We start from the raw sequence: 27068 nt of genomic DNA on the forward strand, positions 1-27068 counted from the left end.
ATGCATGGGGCCAGTGAACTAGATCTGGTCAGGGAACCAGATCCCACTTGCTGCAACTGAGAGTTCACCAAACATGGAAGATCCCACGTGCCACAGCTAACACTTGGTGGAGCTAAATAACTACATTGTTGTTGGTTTTTTTTTTAATAAAATAAAAATAAATGGGCTCCAGAGTTATGACACTGGCTACATAGAAAAGGAAGTAAAATCCTAGCTGATTACTTGGCTCTTCAGTGAACAGTAATCACAAGATGTAAATAAATGCCCTTTACTGGCTACCAACTTTTAACATCAACATGGAGACAGAGCACCTAAGGTACAGTTATAAAACCCAACGCACAAACCAGTTTATCCACACTGACAAGGCAAAAGTAAGGCTGAAGCTCAAATACTGGAGAGGGGAGGAGCTAGTGGAACGGGTACGGGCACCAATATCCATATTTTCCATATTGAGCTTGCTCTTTTAGCCAAGAGAAAATATCCAGAGCTGATGGGAATTGGAAATAAAGCAGTTCATATATGTGAAAAATATAAAGTTCTGGAGAAACGGGGGAGATTACCATGAGCTAAACCTTCATCTTTCACAATGCCCAGTCTAAAGTGTGCAATCAGGGATTTCCCTGGGGGTCCAGTGGTTAAGACTCCACCTTCCAATGCAGGGGGCACGGGTTCAGTCCTTGGTCAGGGAACTAAGTTCGCACATGCTTCGAGGTGCAGCCAAAAATTTAAAAAGTGAAAATAGAAGCACACAAAAATGAGTAAAGTTGGCAAACCAATAAGTAAAAGTAGGTAATTTAGAGTTACAAAGGTAATCACCAGAACTGCTAAAAACAAATGCTCAGAAGTAGCTAGGCTTATGGTGAGCAGTCAGCGTAAAATGGCAGTATTTCATTTTGTCAAATGAGTTATACGATTTTTATTGTTGGTTTTGGACTGAATTCCTCCTTTTTTGAGCTTTCATGTGAAAGGCAAGAACAGGCATCTCAGTTCTGGCATCTGTGGGTTGACAGGGACCCCCAGGATTGGCCATCAGAATATATTTTACACAGTGGAGGTTGAATGGGGACTCAAGGACACATCCATGAGTCACATGTTTTAGAAATTAGAGATAATGTTTTTCAAGACATCTTTCTCCTCCCAGGGAGTTAATTTCTGCAGACATCAAGTCAGATGCAAGCAAATGTATTTATCTCCTTTCTCTCCCTCTGTTTCATCCCAGCGTGTGTTCGTGTGGGACCTGGATGAGACGATAATTATTTTCCACTCCTTACTCACGGGGACTTTCGCCTCCAGATACGGGAAGGTAAGAATGATGTTGTCTCTCTGTTTCTCTCTCTCTCTTTTTTTTTCAGCATAACAGTCTGTCCAGCTGGTTTATCCTGGGAATTGTGGGGGCAGCTGGTGAGGCAGCTTCTCCAACGAATGCTGCCCCTTTGCATCAGCCCAGGTTTGAGAAGTCCTATAGAATTTTCCCTTGACATGTGAAAATTCAATCAGCTTCCCCCATTGTCTGCCTTGCCTTTTCTTCCAACACATGAAACAGTCAACATCCACTTGATTGGATATAAGCTTGTAGTTTTTGCCTGTCTCCCTCCTCCTAAGAGGGCTAGGAGATGCTTCAGCCAAACCCAGGAATCCTAGCTGGAAAGTGAGGTAAAGTACTTTTCTTCCTCCCTATTGTTTATCTTAGTATCTCTGGCAGATGAATTTAATTTTCCTCCCATTTTTCTGAGACAAGGGGGAGGCATTTTGTCAGCTCCAACAGCTTTGCAAATGTATCACCGACAAATTATGTCGAGGAACCATCCAGTTAGAATTTCAGGCAGATGCTGTTGGGGGACTGCTGGTCCATGCAAGAACCACCGAAAACCCCTTAAAAATGCAAAAATGAGGGTTTCCCCAGTGGCTCAGTGGTAGAGAATCCGCCTGCAATGCAGGAGATCTGGGTTCGACCCCTGGGTCAGGAAGATCCCCTGGAGAAGGGCATGGCTACCCACTCCAGTATTCTTGCCTGGAGAATTCCATGGACGGAATTCTACTGTCAGTCTACAGTCCATGGGGTCTCAAAGAGTCAGACCAAGCGACTGAGCATGCACGGAATGCAAAAATGAACCCAACCACTAAAACCCAAACCCTGCCGATTCTTTGCATCCATCCTGAGGGCTTGGTATCAACCCCACTGTGGATGCTCCAGATGTCTGCCATCTCTTCGGGGAGACACGTAAAGGTGGAGGGGTGGGGCTTTGGGGGACAGACACAGAATCAGCTCCTCTGAGTTAAGTGACCTGTCGGCAGCTGCTTCCACGCATGAGTGGGAACCAGGAGACTCACCAGCGCCTGGAAAATATTTCTGTTTCTGTTTAGAGCCCAGGAATATGATTTGACATCACCTCATGGCTTTTCCAGCTGCTCGTGTTTTTTATGAGGGTTGTAACAAGCTGGATGTGTAATTAGCAAGATAGATTTATCGTCTGCCGTTACGTTGTAAAGAACGTTAAAATGGTGTTGGTGGTGCAGAAACCTCTCGCCGAGGAGGAATGCCGTTAATATGTCTAGCAGTGCCTGCGGGAAATCCGGCATGCGTTTTTGGAGCGTGCACAGCTTAGGGAAAGGATGGCAGAGTCCAGAGCTGCTGGAAGCAGACTTGGCAGCTATTGCAAAAAAAAGAAAGAAAGAAAGAAAATGGGCTTTCCCAAAGGGGCTGCAGTAGTGAGATGCCCCCCTGGGCTGGGTGTTCTGTGGTTCTTAACCACCCAAATAAAACCATCTCCCCTAAGAACCACTCCTTCACTCTTCTTGCCCTTCAAGAAGTTCCACTGCTTCACCCACCAATTTGGTTTCCATGCAGGGCTTTGTAATCTTGGGTATGATTTTTGTGTCTGTGTCTCACCACCACTTTTTAAGCCAAATTATGCTCCTACTGCTGCTGAAAATTTGAGGGTATGGGAAGCTGGAGAAGGAAAGTTTAAGAGATGACATGCAATTGTTTTCTGCGTCTGTGTCTCTATTTCTGCTTTGCAAATAGGTTCATCTGTACCATTTTTTTCTAAGGAGGATGGGATGAATTGGGAGATTGGAATTGACATATGTACACTACGTATAAAACAGGCTTCCCTGGTGGCGCAGTGGTGAACAATCCCCCTGCCAGTGCAGGAGATGAGAGTTCGATCCTTGGGTCAGGAAGATCCCCTGGAGAAGGAAATGGCAACCCACTCCAGTATTCTTGCCTGGGAAATCCCATGGACAGAGGAGACTGGTGGGCTACAGTCCGTGGGGTCACGAAAGAGTATGACATGACTTAGCGACTAAACAACAATACTGTGTATCAAATAGATAACTGGTGAGGATGATATAGCACAGGGAACTCTCCTCAGTGTACTGTGGTGACCTAAATGGGAAGGATATCCAAAAAAGCAGGGATATATGTATACGTATAGGTGATTCAACCCACTCCATTCTTGCCTAGAAAATCCTGTGGACAGAGTAGCCTGGTGCGTTACAGTCCATGGGGTTGCAAAGAATCAGACACAACTGAACGGCTTTCATTTTCATAGCCGATTCACTTTGCTATACAGCAGAAACTAACACATCGTTGTAAAGCAACTCCAATAAAAAATATACTCAGTAAAAATTAAAACAAATTACAGGCTCACTCAAGGTGGGGGCAAAGCTCAGAGCTCCCTTCTGGGCCCCATGGCACCTGGTCCGTGTCGGTCCTCATCACTAGCCAGCTCTCTGCAGCCCGATCACCTGATCACCACCACCTTCGCCTGCAGCTCTCTGGTCTCCACTCTTGCCCTTTCCAGCCGCCTGCAGAGAGGTCATCCTAAAATGCAAGCCTGGTCTCTCCTCTACTGAAAAATTGTCAGTGGCTTCCCTGTAGAGAAACCCTAACCGCAGCCTCCACCGCCCTTCATGAGCTGACTCCTTCCCGTCTCTCCTGCCCCGTTTCCTGCAACTTGTCCAGAGTTGCCTTCTGTACTCGTAACCTACCACATTCTCCCCCATCTATCCTAGGTTTCTCCCAGAATCAGAGCCTGAGGACAGGAGGGAGTGAGTTCTGGTGGTTTAGCTGGGGGGTGATCCCAGGGTGCACTGGGCACAGAGTGGGGAAGTGAGGTGGGGAGGGGAAGGCAGCCTTTACAGGGTACGTGAATATTGGATTGGCCAAAATATTCATTTGGGTTTTTCCATAAGATATTAGCTATTAACAAACAGTAGCTATGGCTGCAGGTAACTAGGGCTCAGAACTGTTGGGGACCTCTGGGAGACTCGGGAACACACCTCAGAGGTGATAGCCCAAGGAGCAAGGATGATGACATATTTACTTACAAATTCCCTTCCATCATGGGTCGAGGGATTCTTCTAGGGGTGTTAGCGCCCTGTCTTGGCCTGCCCCATGAAAACTCTAGGGCAGGAAATCACAGGTCCTAACAGGAGAGAGCCTCTGCTGGCTGAGAGGACCTGGAAGAGGGGCATACTGGAGGTTTCTGCTATAATCTAGACTGTTCTAGAAAGTTGGTGTACTAGGTTAACTCACACTTACCTTTCAGTTCCCATTTTCAGTGTAACTGCCTCCAAGAGGACTTTCCTAACCACGCCCATCTACATTGCATCTCTTCCCATAATTCTTATTTTTCACTTACAATTATGGAACTCCCCGGTGGTCCAGTGGTTAGGGGGCTTTCCCAGTGGTAAAGAATCCGCCTGCCGATGCAGATGATGAGGGTTCGATCCTCGGGTCAGGAAGATCTTCTGGAGAAGGAAATAGCAACCCACTCCAGTATTCTTGCCTAGGTAATCCCGTGGACAGAGGAGCCTGGTGAGGAATAGTCCATGGGGTGGAGTCAGACACAACACAACTGGCCGACTGACACGCTCACCAGTGGTTAGGACTCCATGCCCCCATTGCTGAGGGCTCAGGTTCCATTCCTGGTCAGGGGACTGAAAATCCCATGAGCCTTGTGATGTGGCCAAAAATTAAAAATAAATAAATAAAAGTAATTATGTCCTCACTCTCTGTCTCCCTTCTAAGTTGTATGTGCCCTGAGGACAGTGCCCATGAACATTTTTTTATCAGCCCGCCTAAGCACAGTGCACAGACCAGATTGCTCAGTGGATATTTGTTGGGAGAATGAATCGGGGTGGTCCTCTAGAATGAAAGCAGCATGACGACAGGCGCTTTTTTTCCCCATTTTGTTCATTGCTTTGTCCCCAGAGCATAGAACAGTGCCCCCTACTTAGCAGACATCAAGTAAATATTTGGTAAATGAAGGGAGGAAGGAAAGAAAAGAGCATCAAAACAAAAAATTCCTAACTGGGGGCCACCCGCCAAATTCTGCCTGCAGACATTTGTGTTTTGCCCCTAGAGTGTTAGAAAAAATGTGAATTTGTCGCCAACATTTAAAAAACCAGGAGATTGCACAGACCAAAATAATCGCGATGTCCAAGTCTCCTTGAACACTTAGAAAATCTGGCAATCCTGCATTCCCAGGTGGCAGCAATCAGCAGGAGCTGAGCAGGGGCGGACGCTCTCCAGCCTGTCCATGGCCCCGCCTGGTCTGTTTAACCCATTTAGGGGACATTCCTGACCCTACTGGCACCTGAGTTTCAACATCTGTCCTAAAATTTCAGAACCATGGAAGTTAGAGCTGGAAGGACCTGGGAGATCATCACGTCCAGTGAGTCTCCATGGGACAGTAGGAGAAACTGAGGCCCAGAGACAGTGAGCTCACCCAGGGGATAACAAGAGGCATGCCTCAGGCTCACGTGCTTCCCTGGGTACTCACACAAGGTCCAAGGAAAACTAAGGTGAGATGCTCTTAGAGACCCAGGTCTCCTGTGCATCATCATCCCTCTTTTAGACTCTTCCATGAAATTAGAAGATGCTTGCTCCTTGAAAGAAAAGCTATGACAAACCCAGACAGCATATGAAAAAGCAGAGACATCACTTTGCCGACAAAAGTCCATATAGTCAAAGCTATGGTTTTTCCAGTAGTCATGTACAGAGGTGAGAATTGGACCATAAAGAAGGCTGAGCACCACAAAATTAATGCTTTTGAACTCTTGAGAGTCCCTTGGACTGCACAGAGATCAAACCAGTCAATCCTAAAGAAAATCAACCCTGAGTATTCATTGGAAGGACTGATGCTGAAGCTGAAGCACCAATACTTTGGCTACCTGATGTGAAGAGCCCACTCACTGGAAAAGACCCTGATGCTGGGACTATTGAGGGCAGGAGGAGAGGGGGGTAACAGAGGATAAGATGGTTGGATGGCATCACTGACTCAATGGACATGAGTTTGAGCAAACTCCGGGAGATAGTGATGGACAGGGAAGCCTGGTGTGCTGCAGTCCATGGGGTCACAAAGAGTCAGACACGACTGAGCGGCTGAGTCAGCCTGTCCCCACTCCTCACCCCCCAAGCCAGAAATGGCTTTTCCGGAACCAGACACTTTGGCTGAGATTGGAAGTCACATCACTTGAGCCGGCCCTGATGGACTCTGAATCCTTACTTGGCTCCCCAGCCTTCCACCACAACCCCTGATTTATGAGCAGCCCATAACTTTTTAGGATGTCATCATATGTGTCAAAGAGAGATGAGTGGGAAGGCCCAATCTGGTAACCAACTTCAGGGCCTCTCTATATCCATGAATGTTACCAAATGCAATGCTTCCAAAAGTAATTTTTCAGGAAAAGCTCAAACAATGAAAAACACAACTCTTATCTGTACACTAGCCTGTTCGCATGGGGATCAAAAGTTGGCTGCTTCCGGTGGCAGTCTCTTTCACCCTGATCACGGGGGTCTCAGGTAGAACGCCACGGTCAGTCCTTCAAGACTTTGGACAACTTCCTCCAGCTCTCCTAGGTGAGTACGGTTGGTTGGTTGGTTTTGCTAAATCCAGCCACTCTGAGAGAGACCCAAAGTAACCATGGCTCGAACAAGATAGAAGTTTACTCCTCTCACCTTGCAGTCCAGGCATAAGCAGTCCAAGCTGATAAGGCTGCTGCCCAACTCCAGGGACAACGGCCCCTTCCATCTTGTTCTCCTCCATCCCTGGAGCATTGCCCTCATTGCCAAGGTGAAACATGGCTCACCCCTGCGTCTGCATCCATCCAGTGAGAAGGCAAGCAGGAAAAGGGAATCCACTCCTCTCTTTTTCAGTTTTATTTTTTTCCCCTCTCTTTGAAGGGCCAGATCCAGAAGTTGCACAGATCATTTCTGCTCACATACCATTGGCTGAGGGTTGATCACATGGCTACCTCTAGTTGCAAAGGAGTCTGGGAAATGTAGTCTAGTCACATGCTGCATTAAAATTCAGGGATTCTAGGATTCTGAGAGGGGAAAAAGGAAGAAGGTGCATTAGAGGACAGCTAGCGTTTTCTGGCACAAAGTCACCATGCAGTAAGAGGAAGAACCATGAAAGAGAAAATTGTTGAGGAAAAGTAAAATGTGCTCTGGTCAAGAGACGTGGAGGGCAATTGTATTTGTGTGTCTGAAGCTCTGAAGGGAGGTCTGGGCTATAAGCCTGGACGACAATGGAGGGAATACAGAGGAGCAGGAGGAGTGTGAGCCCCATTCTGCAGACAGAGTAACTGAGATACAGAGAGGTTATGTAGTCAGGGTATTCACAATGGAGCTAAAATACATGGCCTTGACTTTTGGCCCCCAGTTCTTTCTCTTTGTGCTCTTCTTATAGGTGCAGCTACATGAAGCCCGTTATTAATACGTTATATCAAGCAGGACACAGCTTCAGCACTCTGGAGTGTTTAAACTACAAAGGGAATTTATTAGATCACAATAATTGAAAAGCCCAGAGGTAATGGGATTCAGGTTGGGCTGGATCCAGAAGCTCAGTATCTTAGGACTTGGATCTTTCTGCATCCCTCGGTTGACTTTTTCCATGTGGCAACTCCTTCTTAGAAATCCCAGCTGAAAAAGAAGACCTCCTTTCCAAATTCCAGCATAACTCCCAGGCTTGAATCTCATTGGCCCAAACTAGGTCAAATGCCCACCCATGTATCAAAGTCTGTGGCCCTCTGTAGCCAGCCTAGGTCAGGAGCCTGGCATTGAGGTAACAGTGGAGCAGGTCAGCTCCATCCCAACCACATGGGAGTGAGAGGTGTGTCCTGAATGGGCTCTGAAGGTCACGACCCTCTGTACATCCACACCAAGGGCCAGCTTGGTGGCTGTTGTGTTGAGCACCTTCCAGGAAGCAGAAGTCATATCAGTTGTGGTCCCAGCCAAAGGGGAGACGCACTGTTTACTTAGGGAAATAAAGAGCTACAGAGCTAAAATGATTAAGGAATGATTCAAAACAGAGTGATTGAATTTAAAACAGAAACTGGGCTCTCTTCCTGTTCCCAATCAGGGCATGTGCTGCTCGAGGCTGTCATCTCTCCACTTCCTTTCCGTCTCTTCCCACCCAGTGCTCACAGCCAGAGCATCCCTTTGGTGGCTACACCTCCTCGCATCTTGTGGATCCATTAGAGGTTCCCCGGAGAGCCAGAGCTGCCAGTGATCGCCGCCTCTTTCTTAACCTCTCCTCCGGCCCCACCTCCCCTCCGGCCCTGAACGCTGTTATTTTTCCAGCCGGGACTAGACAAATGCAAGGTGGTCAAGAGCCTTTGCCTGTGGCCAGGAAGAGCTCATAGGGAGGACTGGCGAGCAGTCTTTCTGGGTTCACAGTGGGTCGGCCCCGACTCCCTCTTTTGTGCCTTGCCTTCCAGGCTGCTCAGTACCAATTGAAAGCTCAGCTCTAGGCCCAGTTGTAGGTATGTGTGTTTTAATAACAGCTTATTGAGATATAATCCACATACCATAAATCTACCATTTCACTGTGTACAATTTTATTAGTTTTTAGTGTATTCACAGAGCTGTGCAACCATCACCAGCATCTAATTTTAGATCATTTTCATCACCCCTAAAAGACAGCCCAAACCCTTTAGTAATCACTCCCCATTTCCTCCAGCCCACCCCCACCCCCAGCCCCTGGTAACCACTAATCTGCTTTCTGTCCCTATAGATTTGCCTCTTCTGGACCCTTCTTATAAATGGAATCACACAACATGTGGTCTTCTGTAACTAGCTTCTTTCACTTAGCATAACGTTTTTTAAATTATTCGTGTTGTACCGTATATCAATACCTCACTTTTATTGTCACGTAATTTTAGTGTATGGATATACTTCATTTTGTCCATCCATTCATCACTTGATGGACAGTTGGGTTTTTGCCTATGATGAATAATGCTTCTGTGAACATTTGTATACTAGTTTTTGCATAGACATATGTGTTCAATTGGAGAAGGCGATGGCACCCCACTCCAGTACTCTTGCCTGGAAAATCCCATGGACAGAGGAGCCTGGTGGGCTGCAGTCCATGGGATCTCGAAGAGTCGGACATGACTGAGCGACTTCCCTTTCACGTTTCACTTTCATGCATTGGAGAAGGAAATGGCAACCCACTCCAGTGTTCTTGCTTGGAGAATCCCAGGGACAGGGGAGCCTGGTGGGCTGCCGTCTATGGGGTTGCACAGAGTTGGACACGACTGAAGCGACTTAGCAGCAGCAGCATGTGTTCAATTCACTTGGGTATATACCTAGGATTGGAATTGCTGGGTAGTATGGCAACTATTTGTTTAAACTTTGAGAAATTGACAGACTCTTCCAGAGTAGTTGCACCATGTTGCACTCCCATAAGCAAGGTATAAGGGTTCCAATTTCTCCACATCCTCACTAATGCTTGTTACCATCTGTCTTTTTGGTTATCGTCCTCTTGGTGGATATGAAGTGGCATCTCGTGGTTTGGGTTTGCATTCCCCTGATGACAAACTGTGTTGACTAATGACTAATGTTTTCATGTGCTTATTTGGCCACTTGTAATACCTTCTTTAGGGCGGCCCAGGTGGCCCTAAGAATTCTTCAGTTGTAAAGAATTTGCCTGCCAAGCAGGAAACGCAGGTTCGACTCTTCAGTCGAGAAGATCCCCTGGAGAAGGAAATGGCAACCCACTCCAGTATTCTTGCCTGGGAAATCCCATGGACAGAGGAGCCTGGTGGACGACAGTCCATGGGGTCACAAAAGAGTCAGACATGACTTAGCGACTAAACAACAACAAATATCTGCTTTATTACCTAACAAATCCTTTGCTGTTTTTTATCGAAATATTGGTGATTTACAATATTGTATTAGTTTCTGGTATATAGCAAAGTGATTCAGTTACACATATATTCTTTTTATATTCTTTTCCATCACTTTATTTCAAGATATTGAGTATATTAATAATTCCCTGTGCTGTAGAGTTGTTGTTTAGTTGCTAAGTCATGCCTGACTTTTTTGCAACTCCATGGACTGTAGCCCGCCAGGCTCCTCTGTTCTTGGATTTCTCAACAAGAATGCTGAAATGGATTGCTATTTCCTTCCTAATCCCTTCCTGAGGGATTGAACTGTTTTTCAAGATTTATTCAATATCTTGAAATAAACTAATGGAAAAGAATATATATGTATAACTGAATCACTTTGCTATATACCAGAAACTGGTACAATATTGTAAACCAGCTCTATTTCAATAAGAAAACAGCAAAGGATTTAATAGGTATTTCTTTAAAGCAGATATTTGTTGTTGTTTAGTCGCTAAGTTGCGTCTGACTCTTTTGTGACCTCATGGACTGGTGTCCACCGGACTCCTCTGTCCAGGGGGTTTCCCACCTTGGCAGGCAGAAAGTCTCCTGCCTTGGCAGGTGGATTCTTAACCACTGATCCTCCTGGGAAGCCTTGTGCTATACAGTAGGACTTTGTTATTTATCCATTTATATATGTAGTTGTTTGTACCTGCTAATCCCAAGCTCCTAATTCATCCCTCCCCTTTGGTAACCATAAGTCTGGTTTCTGTGTCTGTGAGTCTGTTTCTGTTTTGTAAATAAGTTAATTTGTATGTTTTAGATTCCACATATTACTGACACCATGCAGTATTTGTCTTTCTCTCTCTGACTTACTTCACTTAGTATGGTGATTTCTAGGTCCATCCATATTGCTGCAAATGTCTTTATTTCATTTTTGTATGGTTGACTAGCATTTTGACACACATGCATATCTTCTTTTATCTAGTCGCCTGTCCATGGATCCTGTGCCCATTGGCAAGTAGTTTATTTGTCTTCTATCATTGAGTTGTAAGAGTTCTTTACACATTCTGGATAACACACCATTATCAGATACGTGATTTGTAAATGTTTTCTCCCTTTCTGTGGGTTGTCTTTTCACCTTATTGATGATGTCCTTTGAAGTATATGAAATATTGCAGGGAGAAAGGGTTTAAATGAAAACTTTTTAAAAGTGGCCCAGGAAGGAGCCCTCATGGAGAGGCTAAAATTTGAATAATGACTTAAAAGGAAGTGGAGGAACAGATATCAGCTGTAGGAGCAAGAGGAAACAGCAAGTGCAAAGGCCCTGAGGCAGGAGTCTGCCTGATGGACTTGAGGGACAAAAAAAGCTAGCATGTTTGGAGCACAAGTCAGGGGAAAAATAGTGACTCAACTCGCTTTTCCCCTTGAGAGGGAGCCATGAGGTTTGAAACAGAGAAAGGACAGACAGGGCCTGAGTCATATTTCTAAAGAGTCCCTCTTGCTGCTCCCCAGAAAAAGGGGGGTGGCCTGGCTGGAAGCAGAGAGACCAGTGAGGGACTGCTGGAGCAGTCCAGCTGAAACATGATGGCTGTTTGGACCAGAGTGGGTGAGATGCCGGAAGATGAGAAGCGCAGCAGCCTGGATACACTGTGAAGGCAGAACCAACCACACACAGTGTAAAGCGAGTCCTTATTCCCACCCGCTGGGCTTCAGAGATGTCTTACTCACTGTCCCTGGTCTCCCTCTAAAGGGACCTGATCTCTTCTCCCTCTGTTGCCAACTAGCAAATTCCTCTTGAAAAAATCTCCCCCTTTTTTTTTGGCGGGGTGGGGGGAGAGTACATTCACCGTATACCAAGTACTCTGCTGCTGTGAACATGTGCTTTTTGGATTTGGGTGGGTTTCTGTTTGTTTGGTTTTTTGAGTTGAACCTAAGTGCCAGCATTGAGTTGTTCACACTTTGCCCGCACAGGCCTCTTCCTGATATCACGTGGGCACATGTAGGTTTCCTTGGAGGCCCATTTGGACTCGCCCTGCTCCCCTCCTTGTAGTTCATTGCTACCATGTTGTGTACTTTCCTGTAAAGTATGTATTGCCTTCCTGTGTGCGTTCATTCCTTCTGCCTGTAGGTGGCGTTGTTCGAGTAGCCCCTGTTTCTTCCCTTTCTCTCTCTGCACTGGGGTCCCAGGTCCTTCCGCGTGGCCGTATGCCCTGCTCCGTCGCCCTAACTCAGTGGTCTTCGGCTGCAGGTGACTTTGCCCCCAAAGTGACATTTGGCAATGTCAGCCGCTCTCGCCTGTGGCGACTTGGGGTTTCTTACTAGCACCTAGTGGGTAGAGGCCAGGTATACCGCTAAACATCCTACAAGGCTATCGGTCCCCAACTTTTTTGGCACCAGGGGCGGGTTTCATGGAAGACAGTTTTTCCACGGACCAGGGTAAAGAGGATGGTTTCAGTCACATTACATTTATTGTGCACTTTATTTCTATTATTATTACATCAGCTCCACACACCACCCCCCCATCATCAGGCATTAGATCCCAGGGGTTGCGGACCCCTGCTGTAACGCACTGGACAGTCCCCCACAACAGAGGATTCTCTAGCGCCAAATGTCCTTAGTGCTGGGGTTGCGAAACATCACATCCATCTGCTGCTCTGAGTTCCAGGGTTCCCCGTCTTCTTTATCCGCACCCTGCAGAGGTCACCCAGGGTCCACCAGCTGCCCACCAGCACAGAGAATGCTGTGACAAGCATCCTTGCCTCTGAGCTTTATACCACTAACCTATAAGGCAAGACTGTTCTATTACACCCATTTCTGGGAAGACTGAGGCTCAGCAAGGCAGCATGATTCAGCCCAGGTCATCCACATTGAAAGAGATGAGAGCCAGAAGGCAGCCCACTGCTCTTAGTCAGTATCTAAACTGCATCCCCAGTGATCCAAGTGAATGTCCTCAGGGTGCAAATTACAAGCCATTGGAGGGACTTCCGTGGTGGCCCAGTGATTAAGAATCCACCTTCCAATGCAGGTTCAGTTCCTGGTCAGGGAACTAAGTTCCCACAAGCTTCGAGGGAACTAAGCCCACACCGCAACTAGAAAGAAGCCCGTGCACTGCAATGAAGAGCCCACATGCCACAGCTAAGGCCCAACGCAGCCAAATAAATAGTTTTTAAAAAGAAGAACTTCCTTTAAAAAAAAAAAAAAAAAAACCAGTGGCATGAACTCATCTGCTTGACTGGGCTCCAGGAGCACAGACTGGATCTGATGTCTTCATAGCTTCATCCCCTGGCAGCCGACAGTTCCTGGCACATCCAGTTGATAAATATTTGTTGAATAAACAAATAAATAAACAGCTCATGGGTAGGGAGTTTTCGGTGTGCGTGGTTGCACACACGGCAGAAATGAGATTCCAGGGTGTCTGCCCTGCAGGGAACAAACAACCACATGCTTGACAAGATAGGGGGCTGTCAGCATCGATCCGAGGCCAAGATGCTGGGTGCCAACCTGGCCTGACCTCACCCAGAGCTGGGCCCACAGCAGGAGCTCAGCAAAGGCTGTGGAAAGTTGAGTAAGCGGCCCCTCCAGGCAGGCATGGGGCCAGGGACTCTTTGGCAGGTGGAGGACCTGGGATGGAGCCAGGTGACCCTTGGTGCCTGAGCAGACTCCAATCAAGGGCTTCTCTCCGTGTCACCCGTTTAAAAGAGCCAGCCCCTGCTCAATCTGAAGAAATTAGAGATTTCAAACTGGCAATGTGGGGGCCAGATCGGGCTTGAAGACAGGTTGGCCCTCTGGCATTTCCTTCAGTTCTCAATTCATTGCCAGTATTTTAAAATCTAGATGTCTCCCTTCTCTTGGAAAATAGGAAGATCTGGCAACACCAGGCCTGAGTTTTCAGAGTGGAGACCCTTTGGCAGGACGTGTGCCCTGGGGTTCATCCCTGCCCCCTTCTCTCCCTGGAGTCACTTACCCTCCCTGGGCTGTGGGTTGTGGCTCCATGGTGCCTTGTTTGCACCCACAGAGGCATTTACATTTGTGCCCTGCCAGCGCCAGGTTGCGCCCAGCCTAGGTGGAATATGCAGGGCAGAGGTTACTGGTCCCTGTGCCCTCTGGGTCCTCTGCATGGACTCTAAGACATGTGGGTCCCTGCTTCCCTCCAACCAGATTCCAAGCTTTGTCAGGTGGCTCAAAAACGATGCCTTTAGGACCGCCCACCCCCACAAAATGCAGGCTGCTACTTCCCAAGGATCATCTGTTCCAGGAATCCATTATCATGACTGCGAATTCTGTTCACTCAGTGTGGTTTAAATGCCACCCTCTCCTCTCCTCCAACAAAGAAAAGAAAAGCAGTGCTATTATCCAGGGTCCCTTCCTTAGGCGGGTCTGCCTGGCCTTCCCAAGTGGTTAGAAACGGCCTCTTGAGATGACAGCAGGCTTCCCATAACACATTTCTTGGTGTGATTATTTGATGATAGAATAACATCACTATTATTCTATGATCGTTCAATGGCGGGGACTGACTTTCCATTGAAGTAGATGCTGTTAATGCCTCATATCTCTCACCACAGCCCTCCCCATCCCCACAGGCGTGGTGGGTTCCCTCTGTAAGAACCTGTGACACTCTGGGGTGCAGTCTCCCACGTGTCCCCAGAAGGGCAGAACCCACAGCAGCGCCCTGCTCACGGGCCTGCCCTTGCTGTTCCTCTGCGCCCCCCTCACCTCCATTCTTGGTCACCAGGGCTTCCTGGGGTCCCCTCCCAGATAAACTGCTTGACCTGAGTCTTAGGCTCAGCATCTGCCTCGAGGGGAGACCCAAACTAAGGCATTAAGGATGCCTGGATGTTCAGACATCTTCATGATGGGTTTCTTATAGGAACTGAAACTCCGCATCGCCGGACCCCTGTTGTAACATAAGCCCTCCTGGCCCCTCAGAGTGTGGTCCAGGGCCCGGCCTCATGAGGGAGCGGTTAGAAATGCAGTCTCGGGTCTCAACACCAGAATGGACATGTCGACTGGACATCTCCGCACCTTAGTCCGTGAAGCAAGATGAGAGCCATGCATTCCCTGGTGACGGCGTTTCTCGTGGGTCCTGCCAGCCTGCCAGCCTCTTTGTGTATCTAGAAGAGGCTGGGCAGACAGAGCCCAACCAAGTCTTGGCTCTACACATCTCTGCCCAGGGCTCCCCTGCCCTCTCCAATCAGCCAGTCCTCCTCCCCCATCTCTCAACCGGTGTAATTACGTGATTCCGGCTCGGATTCCGGAATCCAATACCCAGCACGGTGCCATCAGGATTCAATCAGATCCAGTTGGCGAGACACGGCTTGGCCTGTCCCTTACTGCTTTACAAACTGAGAAAAAAAAAAAAAAAAAACAACCCTGCTTTTATGACCCAGCAGTTAAAAACTATTTGTAGAAGTTGCTAAGGTTCAAATCAAAAGTGCCCTCCCTAGAGGGCGATTAGTTAATTTCAGAGGAGCACAGCTTCTTTTCTTTTCTTTCTTTTCTCCCCTTCTACCTGGAGATGTGGGTCTAATTCATTTCTGCCCTTCAGACATCGAGAACGCTCCATCCTTGGACAAACACAAGCCAAAGTGCTTAAGGACATCTGTTTATTTTATTTCTTTAATGAGAAAACCTTCCAATTTCTCCAGGCTCAGCTGTGTTTATTTACATTGTGTTAACCATGTGAGGCCAGCACCTTGGATGTTTAAAGGCCTGGCTGGGGCCCTTGCCGCGGTCTCCAGCTCTGAAATGGAGTCAGCCCAGCCCAAGGAAAACAGAGTCCTTGGAACTCTATAAAATAGATTTTCAAAATAAATACTGCCTAATTCACTCAGTAGATGTGGATTAAGTCAAGATGAATACAATTTGGAAAGGATTTTCTGAGGAAGTCGGAGATTTCTTTCCCCCACTGGGGGTTAAACCTTGTATTTGAGTCTCTGCGCCCACCCCCACCTCCCGCTCCAACTTCCCCCACTTCCCCCGCCACCACCCCCACACCCCGCAAGCTCTCTTTTCAGTTAGGTAAAGGGTATTTAGTCTTTGTGGCTAATAAAGAAACGATGACTTCGATTGGCCTCCTCGAGCCATGATTCCTTTCTTTGCAGGACTAGGAAGAGTGACCTAACTAATCGCTGTGTTCTCTCTGGGAAGGGCAGGACGCGAACATCTGCCCTTGTCATTCCGGTGGGGGTGGAGGAGGAAGAGGTGGGAAACGCTTTCAAAGATGTCCTCGAGGTGAATGACAGTTGGAGGGGCCGTGGGCAGGGGGGTGGGACCCTTTGTAGCTTTAATCCCCTGTAATAGTTCTTCCCTGAGCCACTGGGCCTCCATGCCAAGTGCCTCTGCTTATGTATTTTAGAGCATTAAAGGATTATTTTCAACATAAAATATATTTCAGAGATGGTTTGGGGTTGTCAGAAAGGTGCTCATTAGCAGAGACTTTCTTTGAAGCCCCAGGCTCACTCTGCTGGGAGACAGACCATTTCTACTTTGGTGGAGGGTTTCTGAGCTAGTTAAGACTCCTGAGTATGCCTCATTTTCCGCCCCCAAATTGAACAAATGCGACTGCTTTCCCAGACTTTGGCCAGTCTTTTTTTTTTTTTTTTTTTGTCTAGCCTCACCTTTCACTGAATGCTGCAGGGCACCTGGAAAAAAAAAAAATCATAATAATGCTAATCATAATAAGAGGGAGTTAAATCTCCTGTGCAAAACCTACAAATTGTTGGTCGGGTTAGAATGAGAAGCTCTTTTGTCTGCTATAAATATAGGGGTGCTGCTCACAACGATAAGTGGTGGGAAAAAAAATCCCAGGCACCCTGCGAACCTGAATAATGGGAACAATTTTCCTTTACACTTAACTAGCAGGTTGAGAGGCCGTCTCTCTCAGCGTCCCCCCACCCCGTACTTTTTTTACGGTATTTATTTCTGGACAAAAGGGCCCCTGAGCTGTCCAAAGATCTCAGCCCTTTCCATGGGCCTTGGGTGATGAGGGTGTCTGTCCATGAGTGGCAGGAAGGTGTCAAGGTGGTTGTATGGGAAGTTAATTTTGACAGGGAGAGAGGAGGTTCCCCCCGCCAGGCCTGCTCCCCACACTTCTGTGAATTCACGAACTTGTGGGCCCTTCCGATGGCAGAGAGGGGAAAGTACTACTGCAAAGTCCCCGATGGGGCCTAATTCAGAGGAGAAATATGCAGTGTAAGAATCTCTTTGGAAATGTCCATCAACAGTTGAATGGATAAACACATCCTTGGATAGTCATACAATGGAATATTTTCAGCCATAAAAAGGAATGGAGAACTTAATACGCACTCGATGTGGACAGACCCCAAAAACATTATGCTAAAGGGAAAGAAGCCAGGCACAAAAGGTCATACGCTGTATGTTTCCATTTATATGAACTATCCGGAGTAGGTAAGTCCATAGAGGCAGAATACAGATTGGTTGTTACCAGGGACCGGAGGGGAGGACGGATGGAGAGCAGCTTCTTCATGGGTGTGGGGTTTCCTTTGGGGGTGATGAAAATATTTTGGAACTAAATAGAGGTTTGCTCATCTGTAAAATTGGAATAACAGTTCCTGCCCCACTGACCTCAAAAGACCAGTCCCAGAATCATCTGATGTTTCCCTAAAAGCACTCTGGGTGCCGTTAAAGGAATGCCAAACTGCCTGAGCTGGTAAAAGATGAACTTTTTTTTTTTAACTTGAAAAATGAAGGTTTGTGTGTTTTTTTTTTTAAGTACTCTCCTTATCTGGTTTTGGTGTCCAGGTGATAATGGCCTCAAAAAAAAAAAAAATGAGTTGGGAAATATTGCCACCTCTTCTATTTTCTGGAAGAGCTCGTGGTGAATTGGTGCTATTCTTCTTGAAATACTTGGTAGAATTCTCCAGTGAAACCATCTGGACCTGGAGATTTCGTTTTTCAGGAGGTTTTTAACTTTGATTTCAGTGTCTTGAATAGTTACAGCTATTTCACCCTGAGTGAGTTTTGGTAGTTTGTGGTTTTTGAGGAATTTGTCCGTTTAATTCATTGTTGAATTTAAGTGTCTGGAGTTTAAAAAAAAAAAAAGTATACTTTTGCAGTGACTTTCAGTTTCTAGCATATTATAACCCATACCCAGAAGCCTTCAATTACAGGGATAAAGAATGTAAATCTCTCCCTGCATGCGTGGCAGTGGGCTATAAGTCATCTCCTTGGTCCTTAAGATAAACCTACAAGGTATATGTGATCCTCATTCTATCCAGGACACACCTGGATTTTCGACTACCAGTTTCTTAAGTGGCAGAGAAAGGATCAGACCCCAAACTCCAAAGGCCATTGGAAGCCCCTCTGACACTGAGCAGAGCACAGCCCATCAGAAGACCCCCAAGTTCCACGCACAGCTTTCAGACCTTCAGTCCAACTCCAGGTCCTTCCAATGCCTGATTTCCCCCGGTGGGCGAGAGGAGAGCTGCAGGCTACACCTGACTCTCAAACATATTTTGGGGTTCCATTGTTTAAGTCAGCTGCCACCATTCAAACTGGAGAGATTTTTCTAAAGCTTTATTTTATTGAAGTGTAGTTGATCTGCAGTGCTGTATTAGCTCCTCTATACAACAAAGTGGTTCAGCTTTTTATATATATATATATATTCTTTTCCATTATGGTTCATTACAGGATATTGAACGCAGTTCCCTGTGCTATGCAGTCAGACCTTGTTGTTCATACATAAGAGCTTGCCTCTGCTAATCCAGAACTCCCACTCTGTCCCTCCCCCAACCCTCCACTCGCCCTTGGCAACTACAAGTCTGTTCTCTATATCTGTGAGTCAGTTTCTGTTTCATAGATAAATTCATTTATGTCCTATTTCAGGTTTCACATAGTAAAAGCGATACCATATGCCATTTGTCTTTCCCTGTCTGACTTCACTGAGTATGATCATCTCTGGGTCCATCCTCGTTGCTGCCAATGGCACTAATTCGTTCTTTCTAAGGCTGTCCCATTGCATGGGGGTACCATATCTTCTTTGTCCACTCATCTGTCGATGGAAATTCGGTTGTTGCCATGTCTTGGCTGTTGTAAAGAGTGCGGCTATGAGCACGGGACTGCATGTATCTTTTTGAATTATAGTTTTTCTGGATATATACCCAGGAGTGGGATTGCTGGATCATATGGTAACTCTATTTTCAGTTTTTTGAAGAACCTCCTTGCTGTTTTCCACAGTGGCTGCACCCATTTACATGGGTGGCAGTGTTGGAGGGCTCCCTTTTCTCCATACCCTCTCCAGCATTTGTTATTTTTAGACTTTTTAACGATGGCCATTCTACATGGTGTGAGGTGGTACTTCATTATACTTTTGACTTGCAGTTATCTGATTATTAATGATGATGAGCATCTTCTTATGTGCCTATTGGCCGTCAGTATATTTTCTTTGGAGAAATGTCTGGTTAGGTCTTCCGCCCAGTCTCTGATTGGGTTGTTTGTCTTTTTGTTATCGAGTTGGATGAGCTGTTTGTCAGTCACATCACTTACAAATATTTTCCTCCCAGTTCATGGGTTGTCTTTTCATTTTTTTTATGGTTTCCTTTGCTGTGCAAAAACTTACAAGGTCCCATCAGATGATGAGTTTTATTTATTTATTTATTTGGCTGCGCCTGGTCTTAGTTGTGGCTCCTGAGAGCTTCGATCTTCATTGTGGCCTGCAGGGTCTTTTAGCTGTGGCACTTGAGATCTTTAGTTGAGGCCTGCAAACTCTTGGCTGCAGCTTGTGAAATCTTGTTCCCTGACCCGGGATCAAACCTGGGTCCCCTGCATTGGGAGCGTGGGGTCTTAGCCACTGGACCCCCAAGGAAGTCCCAGGTGGGGAGATTTTAGATAAACAGCAAGGATATATTGTATAGCACAGAGAATTATAGCTGTTATCATGTAATAATCTTTAATGGAGAATAATCTGTAAAAATACTGAATCTATGTACTATGCTATACACCTGAAACTAATATATTATCAATCAGCTAGACTTTAAATGAATAATTTTTTAACTGTGAGATTTTACACAGAAACTGAGGCTCTGGGTTCTCTTAAAAACTCAGGAGATCCGGTCATGCTGCATCCACACTCCCAAAGGTCACCACTTGGTTGGAGCTGCACAGCAACTGGCTCCTTTCAGTGGGGTAGGTGGCTTCCAGTTGGCCACAATCCCCGGCACTCCCCGTTGCCTCCCTAACACTAAGGCCACGTGTCAGCTGTCATTCCTGTCTTGCTTGCACTATTGTCTTTCTCCAAGAAGAGTTAAGGGGAAAGTTAAATATTTCTTGTACCAACAGGTGGAAATTGACAGACCAGCAAGGCACATGCTTCACTCCGTGAAGTGAGCTGCTTAGTCTCTGTAAGTCTTGTCGGCTTGTTCTCATTCACAGGATAAAAGTCCAGACCCTCTGGGCTGGCTTGCAGACCTTCCGTGACCTTGATCTGCCTTCCATTCTGTCCTGCCTCATCTCTCAGACTCTCGTCTTTCTGTTTTCAGCTACAGCCTTGCGGTTGCACCAACAGACTCCCCCAGCTTTATCCATGCTGCTCCCTCTGCCAGGAATGCTTTTCTCACTTGCCATTCATTTGCTCAGCTAGTGCTCACTCAGCATTCAGGTCTTAAGACGTCTCTCCCTCCAGGAAGCTCTCCTTGACTACACTGAGTTAGGTGTCCTTCCGGTGTGTTCCCTTAGCGCCCTCTTCTGTTTGTCTCTAATTATTTCATCACCTGCTGATTCGTGTCTCTCCCTCACTGGACTTCAGAGCTCGAATGCAGGGACCATGATCATGTCTTAGTCCCTTCCACGTCTCTGCTTTCTAGCACAGCACAGTCTATGTGCCCCGTAATTAGTGGTCAGATTAATTTCCTCTCCATTATAACTCAGCACAAGCTGATTTAAACAGAAAAGTGAATTTATTGGCATTTATAACCAGAAAGTTCAGGGGCATGGCTGAATCCAGAGGTTCAAACGGTGTCAAGGGAAGTGAGCCTCTTTGCATCCCTTGGCTCTGTTCTCTTCAGGTTGGCTTTGTTCTTTTCATGTGTGATGGCAGAAATGCCCCCAAGCGACACAGGACTTCCAGCCTGATAACTGTTGTAAAAAGAGAGTAACTCTTTCCCAGGAGTTCCAACCAAATGCCAGACGAAGCTCTCCTTGGCCTGGCTAGAGCCAGTCACTCAAAGGTGGACGTAGGTTGAGACAGCCCCCTTGGAACTACACAGATGGGGAGTGATGGAATCCCCCCTGCACAAACACTCAGGATACTGTTACCAGAAGGTAACAGCATGGATGCTGGGAAGACAAGAATAGCAGCCCTTAGCTTCCATGTGTATGTTTTAAGCCATATGAGAGCCAAGAACATGTTGGCCTTACCCAGCTCATAGTAGGTGCTCAGTAAGCGCTTGAAGACAAATCCGGCCCAGTTACCAGGGGCCACGCCCTTAGATGCGGCTCTGAAGGGTCTGGCCCATTACCTCCATGCCCTCATCTCCTAGGACTCCTCCCCTCCCTCTCTCTACTCCATCCACACTGGTACTCAGGCCTGGCAGACACACGCCGACCTCAGGGCCTTGGAACACTTGCTTCCCTCCGTCTGAACCATTCCTCCTCCCACGTGGCTTCCTCCCTCTCCTCCTGAAGATGTGTTCAGATGCCCAGATTCACACGAGGACCTCCCTGACCATCCTATGAGATGCAGTGCCTCCCACACAGCCCACACAGCACAAATCCTTTGCTGTGTTTTTTTCCATAGTCTTTATCACCCCATGTATAGAATGCACTTTGCCCAGTTCTCGGAAGCACACTTTCATGGTGGTCTGTAATAAATATAACCATAAGTAATAATGAGTGAATGAATGTCTTTTAAAGAGCTGCATCTTTATTTATTTATCTATCATATATTTATTTGGCTGTGCTGGGTCTTAGTTGTGGCACACAGGATCTTTAGCTGTAGTATGTGGAATCTAGTTCTCTGACCAGGGATCGAACCCTAGCCCCCTGCATTGGGAGCTCCGAGTCTTAGCCAATGGACCACCAGGGAAGTCCCAATAACTGCATCTTTAGAAGCACGTTGCTGGTTGTGTAAGAATATCCTCTCTCTGGAATGTATCACTACCACTACAAATAATAGTAAAAACAATAATAAAAATAATAATGAAAAGCAGAAGACTCAAGAGCGTTGATGAGGACATGTCCATTGCTGGACAGAAGCAGGAGCCACTTTGCTGGGTGTCAGGCCCTGGTCTGAGCACTTGGTGTGAACTTCCAGAAATGCACTGGTCTCCCATGCCAAAATGCACTGGTCTCAAATGCCCCTCGGTCATGAATGGTGACTCGAGTTAGGGTGGTCATCTCATCTGGGTCATCTGGAACTTTCCCAGTTTTCATGCTCAAGGTGCCAAGTCCCAGGAACCTCCTCAGTTAGGCACATCCGGACAGTCGGTCCCCCTAATCCACGCTCACAGCTCCATTTATCTATTTAATATTTTGCCTTTAAATTTACATCCTAGGGAAATGCTTTTAAAGTTGCCAGACACCTCCAGCTGAAAGAACATTTTTCAAAGGGTAAAAAAAAAAATCTTAAGAGGCTGAATAGTTACGTAAAACTTCAAAAGAAGAACCAGTTTAGACATCTTTGTTCTCTTCAGTTTGACTATGATTTTATCATTTGTAGTCAGTTTGATTCTTTTGTGATTCAATGATGACGGGGATTTATCCTTCTGGTTTTTTTTGGTAAAGTTCTTGTGAGTACAAATAGACCCATTTGCTGAGCTAAGAAGGTCTTTTCTATTTTCTGTGTTCTCCTATGAAACTTCCAAAGAAGCCAAGTTTTTTGTTGTTGTTGTTGTTGTTGTTTTTTAGCTTTACTGTTTAAACATGTGAATCAACCTTTTTTTTTTTTTTTTAACCACCATCATTTTCTTGTCTTCCTCTTTCAAACAAGCTGATCTGTTTTCCAGGAGTTTCCAAGTAATTAAACCCAATTAAAACCATTAAATTCTTTCTTTTAATGACAACTTTATTATTAAAAGCTAACCACAAGGAGGAGATTTAACTGGCAAAGCCCTCCATTGTGTGTTAATCCGTCCCTAACCTCTGGCTGACACTTCCAAAAGATAAACCCCACAGAATAGCGAGGCTGGTTTAATGAATAGCTTTAATTAATACTTTTCTTCCTTGTGGCAGAGTAATTATTTGTTCAGCTTGTAAACAGCTACTTGGCAGTTTTTTTTTTTAAAGGCCCAGTTGGCTTGTATGGCGTGATGGCTCTGATTTCGTCTGTTTGGTTTTGCAATTGGTTTTCTTTTTTCTTTAAAAGGGAGAGGTCTGTGTTCCAGAATCAGTGCAGAACCACGTTGACCCCAAGTTGGGGGCGTCAGGGTAATCTACACAAGAGAAAGCCAGGTGAACACACGTGGCAGGCCGCGTGAATTTGTGAACTGTCTCCAAAGTGGGAAAGGCTGCCCTTTGCAGAAGTCTGCAAGTCCAGACAGGGTGCCCGCCAAGACACAAGGCTGGCTTGTGGCGGTCTGGGTGCTGGGATGAGAAGAAAAAGGTCAAGGTCACAAAACGCCAAACCAAGCTTCTCCTCCATGTTTCCCCTGATCGCCCCTTCAGGTGGCACCCGAGAAAGGGACAGCCCAGTGCAAGTGCTGGGTGTGGCCAGTGAGGCCCCGGAGAAGTTCACTCTGTGAATAAGGATGACAGACCCTCTGTGCTTGCTCCCAACTCAGTATCCACTAAAGAGCTTTACATACATCAGCTCATTTACTCTCATCACTTTAGGAGTAGATGCCCTGGATACCCACATGTACAGGCCAGCAGATGGGCACAACGACTTCTAGCAGTCACTCACCTCCTAGTAAGAAGGACGGAGCCCGAGCCTGCAGACAGGGGCCTGGGTGCAGTGGTGATGCCGAACATCTGGGCCGTGTGGCCTTTTGAAACGGAGAAGGGCACCTTACACTCAGCTGGTTGGGAGATCGAAAATTTTTTTAACTTGTCACTTATTTAGAAAGCTAGTTTCATTGATAAGGTTGTCCACTCTAGAGTTACAGAGTTAATTGACTAAGAACCAAACCTTTCATTAATTTTAAAGGAATTAGAGCAGCGGTTCCCCACTTGCGGGTACTTTGGCCTCCCGGGTGCTTGACTGGAGACATTTTTGGTTGTCACAACTGGATGAGGGGGATACTCCTGGCAGCTAGTGGGTAGAGGCCAGCGATATCGCTGAACAGCCTACCGCGGACAGTACAGCCCCAGCAAAGAATGATCTGGCTCCAAGGGTCAACAGTGCCGAGGCTGAACAACCCTGATTTATCAAGAGCTCCAGTTTTTCACTCCAGAGACATTCTGTAAACACACAATAGCAGTGTTCACGCTCCCTATCAGTCTCCTAAAGAACTAGCCCAAACTTCTTTTAAAGTAATTAAGAGTTCCCTGGTGGTCTAGTGGTTAGGATATGGCGTTTTCACTGCCATGGCCTGAGTTCAATGCCTGATTGAAGAACTGAGATCCTACAAGACAGGGGTCCCCCACCTCCAGCGTCCAATGCCTGATGATCTAAGGCAGAGCTGCTGTAATAATAATAGGAAAAAAGTGCACAATAGATGTAATGTGCTTGAATCGTCCTGAAACCATCCCCCCACCACTCCCATCCATGAAAAAATTGTCTTCCACAAAACGGTCCCTGGTGCCCAAAAGGTTGGGGACCACTGCCGCGAGACACGAAGTGTGGCCCCCCAAAATAAGAATAAAGTAATTGACTAAGGAAGTCTCTTAGTGAATTTGACTGTTAACCATGCCGCTAGCTTTCAGAAACACATCTAAGGAGCTGAGTTCTCATAGGAATATTAGCCGTGAGCTTGCTAATTAACAAGTAATTAGCAAGATCACATCCTGTACTCACAAACATCTATCTCTGCTGGTTATACACGTTTCCTTAAGAAAATGCCTTGTGAGGAGCTTGAAGTAGGGTTAACTAATTCCATCACCTAAGAAGCTTCAGGGTGAGAGAAGAGTTTGGAAATCTCTGGATGCCTCTTTAGACATGCCTCCCGTTGGGAGCACTCAGAGATGCCTTTGGAGCGGGAAGTCCAGGAAGGCTTACACCTGGGGCTGGGTCCACTTAGAGACCGGAAGTGGTTTAACCTGTAGGATGTCAGCATAGGAGCATCTTGGAGGAAAGACTGTGGGCTGCCCCGTCTTCATGTTGAAGGACTGACTGGCATTTCACCCGAGACCCCCGTGATGAGGGTGAAAGAGACTGCCCCTGGAAGCTGCCGTCCTTTGATCCCCATGAGAACAAGATAATGTGCATACAAGAGTTGTGTTTTTCATTGTTTGGTTGGTTTTTTTCTGAAAATTACTTTTGGAAGCATTGCATTTGGTAACGTTCGTGGATATAGAGAGGCCCTGAATTGGTTACCAGGATGGGCCTTCCTCCGGCTCATCTCTCTTTGACACATATGATGACATCCTAAAAAAGTTATGGGCTGCTCATAAATCAGGGGTTGGGGCGGAAGGCTGGGGAGCCAAGAGAGGATTCAGAGTCCTTCAAGGCCTGCTCAAGTGATGTGACTTCCAATCTCAGCCAAAGCGTCTGGTTCCTGAAGAGCCATTCCTGGCTTGGGGAGTAGGGGGGGCGGGGGGTACAGCTAAGAAGTGAGGGATTTACTGGGTAACTTTGCTTTTCTACATCACGTCTGGGAAATGAGAGGCACAAATGCTCAGGGGCAATGAAGGAAGATCCTTCCCCAGCCCGTGGTCGCTCCTTTTATCCACTCTGAAGCCCAGCAGTTATTAAAAAGGAAAGCTAGCCTGAGGCCTAAGGAAAGAATCAGGCTGATTGTTGCACGGCAACCACCTGTCATTTCTCTTAACTTTGGAAGTGTAATTTAATTAAATGGGTCCTTTGTTCATTAATGGAGAAGGAAATGGCAACCCACTCCAGTATTCTTGCCTGGAAAATTCCTTAGACTGAGGCGGCTGGTAGGTTACCAGGTAGCCAGGGTCCATGGGGTCGCAAAGAGTTGGACACGACTGAGCAACTTCACTTCACTTGTTCATTAAAAGTAATCTGACTGTAGCTTCTTTTTCTTAATAAAGGGAATGATGCTAAAGCTGAAGCTCCAGTATTTTGGCCGCCTCATACAAAGAGCTGACTCATTGGAAAAGACTCTGATGCTGGGAGGGATTGGGGGCAGGAGGAGAAGGGAACGACTGAGGATGAGATGGCTGGATGGCATCACGGACTCGATGGACGTGGGTCTGAGTGAACTCCGGGAGATGGTGATGGACAGGGAGGCCTGGCGTGCTGCGATTCATGAGGTCGCAAAGAGTCGGACACGACTGAGCGACTGAACTGAACTGAACTGAACTGTGAAGACATACTCCATGAGTAAAATGGATAAGATTTTGGTTTCTTTGGTAATCCTGTTACCAAAAGAGTGTGGGGTCTGGCTGCTCACCACTCCAGAGCCAATAAACAGGCCACGTCGATGGAAAGGAAAGTTAGCTTTATTTCAGATACCGGCAGCTCAGAGGGAGGGTGGAGGACGTCTGTCCAAAGGCCAACTCCCCGCCACCACCACTGGCAACCGGTGGGCAAGAGCTTTTACAGAAGTCGGGCGGTGGGCGGGTGCTACATGCAGAAACAGCACAGTCATCTCTGACGGTCATCTTCAGATGGGCCATCGGTGGTCTGACCAGTGTCATCTTGATTGTTTTAGGTCCAGTTAATTTTCAGTTCCAGGGTCCATATGTTGCCATTGCTTTGCGGCCAGTTTTCAGAATCGTGGCAGCTCATGTCCTGGGTACAGTCTGGTCATCATGTAGCTAACTTCTCCACCTGCTATTTCAGTGTCTATAGGACAGCTCATAGGATTTGGCTCAGAATACTATCTACAGCCTGTGAGAAAGAACTAAAGGTCCTCGGCTCTGCTTAC

General features: G+C 46.6%; 1 protein-coding gene across 1 annotated transcript in view; it reads left to right on the forward strand.

Moving 5' to 3' along the window:
* EYA2 (EYA transcriptional coactivator and phosphatase 2) overlaps nt 1-27068 on the forward strand; it is a 257862-nt gene that overhangs the window by 178206 nt on the left and 52588 nt on the right. The window contains exon 9 of the mRNA XM_018057968.1: nt 1220-1303. Coding sequence (XP_017913457.1) covers nt 1220-1303 — 84 coding nt within the window. The remainder of the gene's footprint in view (nt 1-1219; nt 1304-27068) is intronic.

The sequence above is a fragment of the Capra hircus genome, chromosome 13 (genome assembly GCF_001704415.2).
Source record: "Capra hircus breed San Clemente chromosome 13, ASM170441v1, whole genome shotgun sequence".
Lineage (NCBI taxonomy): Eukaryota > Metazoa > Chordata > Mammalia > Artiodactyla > Bovidae > Capra > Capra hircus.